The sequence below is a fragment of the Gadus chalcogrammus genome, chromosome 19, assembly GCF_026213295.1.
Source record: "Gadus chalcogrammus isolate NIFS_2021 chromosome 19, NIFS_Gcha_1.0, whole genome shotgun sequence".
Classification (NCBI taxonomy): Eukaryota; Metazoa; Chordata; class Actinopteri; order Gadiformes; family Gadidae; genus Gadus; species Gadus chalcogrammus.
Window position 1 is genome coordinate 13,716,093 of NC_079430.1, and position 10,000 is coordinate 13,726,092.

At 48.7% G+C, this 10,000-nt stretch overlaps 1 protein-coding gene across 1 annotated transcript in view; it reads left to right on the top strand.

The window, feature by feature from the left end:
- celsr1a (cadherin EGF LAG seven-pass G-type receptor 1a) overlaps positions 1 to 10,000 on the top strand; it is a 91,332-nt gene that overhangs the window by 23,910 nt on the left and 57,422 nt on the right. Inside the window, exons 2-3 of the mRNA XM_056578433.1 lie at positions 7,554 to 7,909; positions 8,939 to 9,227. Coding sequence (XP_056434408.1) covers positions 7,554 to 7,909; positions 8,939 to 9,227 — 645 coding nt within the window. The remainder of the gene's footprint in view (positions 1 to 7,553; positions 7,910 to 8,938; positions 9,228 to 10,000) is intronic.

Here is a 10,000-nt window from a genome sequence, read left to right on the forward strand (position 1 = left end):
GAGACAAAGAAGCTCTAGACACTAACGATGTTGGAGCTATGACGTTTTTAACATACACCCGTTGTGAAAGTAACCCTCCTCAGATAAATGTTTTCGCTACTCGAGCGTGATTATTCTAGTTTCTCGTCTTCAGTGTCTTAGTTCCGTTAAGAGATTGATTTTATTGGAGTTGTCAATCTTTAAGGGTGGAGCAGGGTGCGACCCCTGGAACCTTACAACCTTTGACCCCTTAAGAGGAGGATGTAAGTTGATAAGTCTCCCTGAAGAGAGAATAACGGGAACACATAGAGGACAGAGACAGGAAGAGTAGGGGAGGGAAGAGAGGCAGGCGAGAGGCGGAGGAGAGAGAGTAAAGAGGAGGAAAGAGAGGCGATGGAGGAGAGAGAGAGAGAGAAAGAGAGAGGGAGATTCTTAGTTGACTGACTCAAGTTTATACAGTTCTACTATGAAATACTTGAATGACAACTCTGTAAACTCCTCTACGAGTGTGTGGGTGTGTTTGTTTGTGTTATCAGTTAGTGTGTCTGGGACCATGTGGAATAACAAGGCTTTTGGACTTTCAGCATGTCTCAGAAATAAAAGAATAAACAAAATACGTCTTAAATTAACCATTCATAAATCTCACAGCAGCTTCTAAGTCTCCGAGACATTTGGGGATAGACGTGTTTCAAACTCATCAAATCTTTATTCAAGTCGGGCCTCAGTTCTACTAAATGTGTGTACAGTGCATCATCCCGAAAGTGTGCCGACACATCAAGGAGACATTCGCCCAAGACGCTATCGTAGCTGCTAAGTGCACCTAGCTGTGGTGATAGCATAAACAGGGGAGAGACTAATGGTGTTCAGTGTGACTCCAGGCTTCGCTCTCCTCAACTTTATGGATCAGTGGCGCCTGGACAGAAGCCCACACACAAAACGTTCACGATCGGCGGCTTTACGATATGCGATTCGATACTAAAGAGCTTTATTGGCAAGGGAAATAAACATTGACGTTATGAAAAATCAACCCAGTAAAATGGAAACACTGAAATATAAGAAATATATAAGAAAGTAAGCTTATAATACCATAAAGAAATTTAAAAAAGAGGGAAATATAAAAGACCACGGATGTAGACCTACAAAATAAGTCAAATATAAAAAACTATAAAAGGCGTATTATTGATCAAATATAATCTTTGTTTTGATAGCTTCACACACAAAGACCAAGACACTATTTGTTTTCTTGTATCCATCGTTAACGAGCCCATTAGCCTGTAGCCTAGCTTAGCCTAGCTAGCGGCTAACCTAATCACCGCCCGCCCAACTGCCAAACTGCCGACTCCGGTTTGACGCGGCGTTGGCTCGTCGCCCTCTCCCTGGCATCTCTCTCTCCCGGGTCGTTTAGTATTGTCTGAGGCCTCAACAGATGTCCCTTTCTTCGCTAAATGGGCCACAGATACTGTAGCCGGGTGGTTTCTGTGGGGTTTGGCCCGGGATCGGGACCCTGCAGGCTTCTGTTGGTTACGGAGCTGATGAGGGGGTGGGTTGGACTGGTGGAAATGACCGGTGGTGGTCCCGGAGTCAAATCATACCAGGACAGACTGGGCCGGAAGCTGCTTCATGGAATGATCAGCGGTGACAGTGGACACGCACGCACACAGGAACATACACGCACACGCACACACACACACACAGGCTAATACACACACACACACACACACACACACACACACACACACACACACACAGGCTAATACACTCACACACACACACACACATACACACAGACACACACACACACACGCGCACACACGCGCGCGCGCACGCACGCACGCACGCACGCACGCACGCACGCACGCACGCACGCACGCACGCACGCACGCACGCACGCACACACACACACACACACACACACACACACACACACACACACACACACACACACACACACACACACACACACACACACACACACACACACACACACACACGATGAATGACTCAGCCACTCCGGTCAATCATTACTTTTACTAACGATGGGAAACAAACAGTACACACTGTAGGCTATAGTCTCTCTCTCTGTCTCTCTCACTCTCCTCCCCAACCCTCACTGTCTCTCCATGCTGCTCAATGTCTTCCTTTCTCGCTTTTCTCTTTCTGTCTCCCCCCTCCCTCCCTCCCTCCCTGCCTCCCTCTCTCCCTCCCTCCCCAGACATTCCTCTGGTCAATTATCTAACCCTGGTCTGGCCGTGTGTGTGTGTGTGTGTGTGTGTGTGTGTGTGTGTGTGTGTGTGTGTGTGTGTGTGTGTGTGTGTGTGTGTGTGTGTGTGTGTGTGTGTGTGTGTGTGTGTGCGCGTGAGTGTGTGTGTGTGTGTGTGTGTGTGTGTGTGTGTGTGTGTGTGTGTGTGTGTGTGTGTGTGTGTGTGTGTGTGTGTGTGTGTGTGTGTGTGTGTGTGTGCTTGCATGTGTGCACGCTTGTGTTTGCACGTGTTTTTGTGTGTGGTTGTGTGTCATTGTGTTGATCCAAAAGGAGGACCAAGGTTCTGTGTGTGTGTGTGTGTTTAGGGGATGTTAATGCGTCGGTGTGTGCGCGGTATGTTAACGTTTTGTTGTATGTGTGTGCGGTATGTTAATGTTTCAGTGTGTGCGCTGTGTTAACGTTTGAGTGGTGCAGTATGTTAATGCGATGTTAAACAGTGTTCCTCTGGCGTCTGCCGATTGGTTAGACGTCTGAGTGTCGAGGTGTCCCTGAGCAAGACACCTCGCCCTCACTGCTCCCGACGAGCTGGCTGTCGTCTTGCATGGCTGCCTCCGCTGTCAGTGTGTGAATGTGTGCATGAATGGGTGTAAGTCGGTTGTCAAAGGTCTGCTTACAACCTTGCTTGTAACGTAGCTCGGACTGATGGCAACAGCCGAGCTACGAGGGTTGTAACCATGGTTACAACCCTCGTAACCATGGTGACAGCCGACAATGTGGGGGTCACCCGGTGGCTGTAGGGGGTATCAAAGGGGGGGGGGGTATTTAGGGGGGGTACATTGGGTGGTCCCGGGGGCGTTTGCTGGCTTGTCTGATATGTGATCTTGGTGGGCAGAGAGAGAGGGAGAGGGAGAAGCAGAGAGACAGAGAGAGACATGTGCTGTATGTTCTAATCATTAGAATTATACAATATGGGGTGCTTATGCAGTAGAATCTAATGCATAAGCACCCCATGTTGTATAGACAGTGTTCTGCTAATGAAGCCGATTAAAGTTAATTCATTGAAAGAGAGCTAAAAAGAGAAAGATCTTCACAATCGTTAATGTATGGGTGTGGGTGTGTGTGTTGGTGTGTTTGAGTGATTGCCTTTCCAGTTGTTCTTGCTATTTGTTTGTCAGTTCCTCCCTATAGGCTAGGGGGCATTCAGGTGTGGCCAATGGGGAGGGGCAACTGGATATACATCTGCTCACTGATTGGTCGGAACCTGCTGGCTTTACACTCTTTGTTTGGATTCAAATATTTGAAAGCTCCAGAGAGAGAGGGAGAGAGAAAGATAGGGGGAGAGAAAGAGAGGGGGAGAGAAAGAGAGAGTTGTCTGTTCGTAAGGAATTTGCAAACACCTGTTAAGGTTTTAGTTTCCATGAATGGCTTTTGTTCCTTCCCTACCCCAGTAAAGCATGAGACCAATAAAATTAAATTTTCACCACTTCCTCTTCTATAAAAGCACTTTACTCCACCACCAAAAGGTTTCTTAAGATCCTTAAGAACTAGTTATTCATTCACACATTTATAAAAAATAAAGTTTTTGTAAAAACAAATTTCAATATTGTCTTTAACCTTAACTATGCAAGCTGCTACTACCTCCTGTGTACAAGTGTGTGTGTGTGTGTGTGTGTGTGTGTGTGTGTGTGTGTGTGTGTGTGTGTGTGTGTGTGTGTGTGTGTGTGTGTGTGTGTGTGTGTGTGTGTGCAGGTGCTAAGTGTGTGTGTGTCTGTGCAGGTGCGTGGGAGACCTCCTAAGTTCTTCCATCTCTGGTGGGCTTGGCACCTGTGTGTGTGTGTGTGTGTGTGTTTCGTCGTCACAGTTGTCTGTTTGTTTTTTCATTGATGTGTTTGACTGCCCCCCCCCCTCTCTCTAAACACCCAGTGTAAACAGTCCTGGAGGGTGTGTGTGTGTGTGTGTGTGTGTGTGTGTGTGTGTGTGTGTGTGTGTGTGTGTGTGTGTGTGTGGTAACATCCGTTTGGGTCGTACCACAACACAATTTGTGTCACGCTGTGTCAACCTCTCAACAGCTCATTAACACCTCCTACCTCCAGGCTGACCGCATCAGGCTGCCCTCTCATTGGTCCACAATGACCTGATGTCTGATTGGTCAATGATTCATCAGTCTCAGATCGGATTGGTTAATAATTAATCTGATTTATCTAGAATCCTTGTAATAAAACGTTCAAGGCCATCATAAAGACATTAGAGTAAGTTCATTGGTTTGCTGATTGGTTTGCACAGCAAACATTTAATCAGGATTTACAATCCATTGTTAAAACCCTAAAACAAACAGAGCATCATTTTATTGTACAGTATCTAAAATGTATGTATAGTCTGTACCTCACACAGTGTTACACATAGTACACTTATATTTCAGTATATATTAGTAATACCTTGCGTACTGCGTATCCTGTTTTTGATAGCCGTGTTTCCCATCCTGTGATAGGGAACAATGGCCCCACGCCCAGACATAAATTATCCATATTAAATATTGAATAAGTGATATTTAACGGGCCTCATTCGACCTCACGGCGGCCATCTTGGTTCCATCTTAGCTCTGAGCGCTCGCTGGGATGGGAAACCGAAGGACGTAATTCATTTGCGGGAAATCAATTCAGTTGGCCACCGAGCGTGCGGTCAGAGCTGGGGGGTCAGGGGGCCGTGGTCTGGGTGGATGGAGGTTGAATGTTATTGTAGGTCGTACGTCCTTACCATTAACAAGAGTACTGAGCATTGTGTAGCTACTTATCCTGGTTATCTTTGTTGTGTACAGAGAATGGGTTAACCTGGCGATTGTTAGTGCTTGGCAATTTGTTCGATAAACGTCCTTTCAGTGTACAGACAGCGATACATTGTTGTTTCTCAATGCCCTCAATGTAAATGTAGATGAATGTTGATGATGGATCAGCCGGGGCAATAGATTGGTGAGGCTTTGGTCTGGGTTCATGAAGGTTGAATGTTGGATGAGGATCCGGGAGCTGAAGAAATGACATGACATGTGGGGAATGTAAACAGTTGCGTGTGATTACTCCACAGGTGTGTGTGTTTGTGTGTGGGTGGGTGGGTGTGTGTGTGTGGTTGTGTGTGTGCGTCGAGGCACGGCTGTTGGCAAGGGGCAGCTGTCTTGGTGGCCCGATTGTGTTGGCACATGTTGCGTGTTCAAATATTTGTGTGTGCTCGTGGGAGTTTAGAGAGTAGGCTTTTCTAGGTGAGAGCCACTGTATCAAGGAGTGTGTGTTTGTGTATGTGTGTGTCAGTGTGTGTGTGCACTTGCATGTGTGTGTGTGTGTGTGTGTGTATGTGTGTGTGTGTGTATGTCTGCCTGTGTGTGTGGTTGCGTGTGTGTGTGTGGTATGGATGTGTGTGATCATTGATCTCCTGTTTGGCAGCTGTCTCTATAAATACGTCTGGAAGAGATGGCCATTCAGTAGAGAAGATTTACGTTAACGTTTCCAGAACACAGATGTATTCTGCCGAAGCATGTATGTTCATATGGTAGATGTATTTTATTATTAGTTTACTACAAGTGTTTCATATCCCTTCACTGTAAATTTGTTCTATTAGCCTCACACAATGCACACAACCTTATTTAAGGTCATCTTTACTATTTTAAATTTTTTGTCTTGCCTTTTGAAACTTTATCCAATCAATACTCTCCAAAGTAAAGCTCCTCACTCCAGACCCGTTGGTTTGCCGTTGAGAATTGCAGCCGATTGTAATTTGGCGGATCTGCGCTGGTTACCGTGGTTACTAAAGAGCAGTTGATTTGTCCTCTGAGTGGGTGACGAGTGGCAATGTCAAACAGGCCGCCTGACTAAGCATACAACATACTACTTAATCCCGGTGTCAGGAGTAGGAGTACCTTGTGTGTGTGTGTGTGTGTGTGTGTGTGTGTGTGTGTGTGTGTGTGTGTGTGTGTGTGTGTGTGTGTGTGTGTGTGTGTGTGTGTGTGTGGGTGTGTGTGAGATTGTTTTGTTTGGCTAAGTGGTACCTGATTGTGTCAAAGGCAACTGAGTTCAACACTTGAAACTCTTGACTTCAAACAATTGTGTAGAGAGAGGGACACAGAGCGAGAAATTCTTGGTCTACCGACTGAGAGTGTCATGGTTCAAGTTTATTCCTCACCCAGACACGGTTGTACTAATAAACACTTAGACTCTGTAGACGCATAAGTAAGCTGGAAATAAAACATATTGTGGAATCTTTCTATGAGTCTATCTAAAAGGTATTTGTGTGTGAAGTTCTTATCCTCACAAGTTTAGTCTACTGACTGCTACTTCTAAATACCAGGATATCCTAAAGAAAAGAGTTTCTCTTGCAGAACGTAAAAACCCCTCAAATCCTCCTTTCAGCTGTTACCAAATGCCAATGTCTAGTCCGGTTAGTTAGTGTGTTTGTGTGTGTGTGTTCGTGTGTGTGTGTGTGTGTGTGTGTGTGTGTGTGTGTGTGTGTGTGTGTGTCTGTAATTGCACGAGGTGTGTAATTGGTTGGAGACAAATGACCTCATTTGTCGTGGGAGCGACAGACACGGCACCTGTGACCTTGTCTTTGTCACTTTAACACACAGACACACAAACGCACACAAACACACACAAACACACATATACACACACACACACACACAGACACACATACACACATACACACGTACACACATACACATGCACACTCAGTGTGTAACCTAGTACCCATGTAGTGGGCCTCACTACTACACAGCTTTCTGCAGTAATGCCCCCAAGGGACGTCAGCTGGCCCCCCACCTGTCAGCCCATATCAGCCCGCAATATAGAACCCATCAGCTTCTGGTACAGATTCTATCTCCCTATAGAACCCATCCCCTCCTGGTACAGACTCTATCTCCCTATAGAACCCATCACCTCCTGGTACAGACTCTATCTCCCTATAGAACCCATCACCTCCTGGTACAGACTCTATCTCCCTATAGAACCTATATCCTTCTGGTACAGACTCTATTACCCGAGCCACGCTATAGAACCTCCTATAGATTCCGAACGGACATCCGTCCGTTCTAGAGCATGGCTAGGGAAATAGACAAACAGAACGACAGACAGATGGAGCCCGACAAAGAGGGAGGAGTAGAGAGACAGACAGACCGTTCGATGAGAGAAGGAAGTTGAGGTGAGCTTCAGACCGGTCGAACTCTTCTGTTCATAGCTCCCATCCCGTTCTTTCTGACCGTGCTCGTGTGAATGCAGCTCCATAGATCCTGACGCCATCTCATGCTAACCTGTGTTCTGTCTCTCTCCTGTCTGTCTCTCTCCTGTCTGTCTCTCTCCTGTCTGTCTGTCTGTCTGTCCCCCCCGTCCCCCAGACGGGCTCCACAAGGTGGTGGCCGTGTGCACGCTGCGCGTCGCCATCATCACCGACGACATGTTGACCAACAGCATCACCGTGCGCCTGGAGAACATGTCCCAGGAGCGCTTCCTGTCCCGCCTCCTCACCCTCTTCCTGGAGGGCGTGGCCGCCGTGCTCTCCACCAATCGGGACGCGGTGTTCGTGTTCAACATCCAGAACGACACGGACGTGCACGGCTCCATCCTCAACGTGACCTTCTCCGCCCTTCAGCCCGGCGGGGCCCCGGGCGGGGGGCGGTACTTCCCCTCCGAGGACCTACAGGAGCACATCTACCTGAACCGCACGCTGCTGAGGCACATCTCCTCCCAGCAGGTGAGGGGATGACGCGCGCACACACGCACGCACGCACACGCACACACACACACACACACATCCACGTTCAAACACATAAACATGCACAAGCCATGCACGCACACACACACACGCACACACAAACATGCAGACAAACCCACAAACATCGACATGCACGCACACACACACACGTCACACACAAGCTTGCCCACACGCACACAAACACACACACAAGCTTGCACACTTGCATCCATGCACGCACAAACACACACACTCAGAAAAGATCACAAACTCCCATAAAAACACATATAAGACCATCGTTATGCATGGAAGTAATGTTTAACCATATGCACACACTGCAACACTACAACACACAAGGACCCGCAAATGCATGCATTGGTCGACATGCACACATGCTCACAAATACACACTCGACCTCTCTCACCCTCTCACCCTATCCTCCTCTCACCCTCTCCCCCTGTCACTCTCTCTCCCTCGCTCCCCCTCTCTCGCCCTCTCACCCTCCCTCACCCTCTCGCCCTATCCTCCTCTCACCCTCTCACCCTATCCTTCTCTCACCCTCTCTCCCTCTCACAACCTCTCTCCCCCTCTCTCACCCTCTCCCCTCTCTCCCTCTCTCACCCTCTCACCCCCTTCACCCTCGCCACCCTCTCTCCCCCTCTCTCAACCTCTCTCACCCTCTCTCTCCCTCTCTCACCCTCTCTCCCCCTCTCTCAACCTCTCCCCCCTCTCTCTCACCCTCTCTCTCCCTCTCTCACCCTCTCTCACCCTCTCACCCCCCTCACCCTCTCTCACCCTCTCACCCCTCTCGACCCCCCTCACCCTCTCTCACCCTCTCCCCCCTCTCTCCCTCTCTCACCCTCTCACCCTCTCTCCCTCTCACACCCTCTCTCACCCTCTCTCCCCCTCAACCTCTCGCCCTCTCTCACCCTCTCACCCTCTCTCCCTCTCTCACCCTCTCTCCCTCTCACACCCTCTCTCACCCTCTCTCCCCCTCTCTCACCCCCTCACCCTCTCGCCCTCTCCCAGGTGCTGCCGTTCGACGACAACATCTGCCTGCGGGAGCCGTGCGAGAACTACATGAAGTGCGTGTCGGTGCTGAAGTTCGACAGCTCGCCGCCCTTCATCTCGTCGGACACGGTGCTCTTCCGGCCCATCCACCCCATCAACGGCCTGCGCTGCCGCTGCCCCGCCGGCTTCACCGGGGACTACTGCGAGACGGAGATCGACCTGTGCTACTCCTCGCCCTGCCGCAACAACGCCCGCTGCCACAGCCGCGAGGGGGGCTACACCTGCGAGTGCCCGGAAGACTTCACCGGTGAGTCCGGGGTGGGGTTCGAAGGGAGGGAGGGGGCGGTTTGGATCTGGAGGGGCTTGGGGGGGTTTTTAGGGAACGTTTTGTGGTTTGGATTTTAGGTTTTGTGGTTGTGGTCGTGGTAGGTTTTGGTCCCACAGTGTTTGAGACTCAAGGAAGATTTTACTCCAGCTTTCTGTAAATTACGGTCTTATCTTATGTGAAATATATATATATATATATTCCTATCTGGAGGAACATACTTGACTTATTACCACGTGACCTAACCACGTAACCATGTCTTGTTGTACCTTCTGCAAGGCGGTCTCTCAGTTTCCCACATCATTTGACTCAGTGACTGGTTAGCATGTGTTAGCGTGGGAAAACCTGATGACCCCAGCTAGTGTCTACCACTGCTTTCCCTGATGATCCGTCTAGAATTTCAACAAGAATTTTATGCTTACTCACAGACCGACTGACACACTCACAGATACAGACTGCCAGTCACCAATTCCATGGATAATTGAGGTGCTTTTGGGGGTGAGCGGTAGGCCACGAGCCTTGCCCTGTGATTAGCATGCGAACGCTAGTTCTCAGGGTGATTCGATGAGGCTCCCACCTTCTCCTTTCCGCCCTAAAGTAATAGGAAGGAAGTGTGTGCGTTATTTTATGGAATATAGATGAAAAGGTCTGACACATGAAACCCTTACCCTTAAAGATCCTTAAACGGTTGTTTTACCAGCAGATATGATAGGGTATCTATTGGTGGGAACTTGTTTGGTAATTGCCTTTAATGG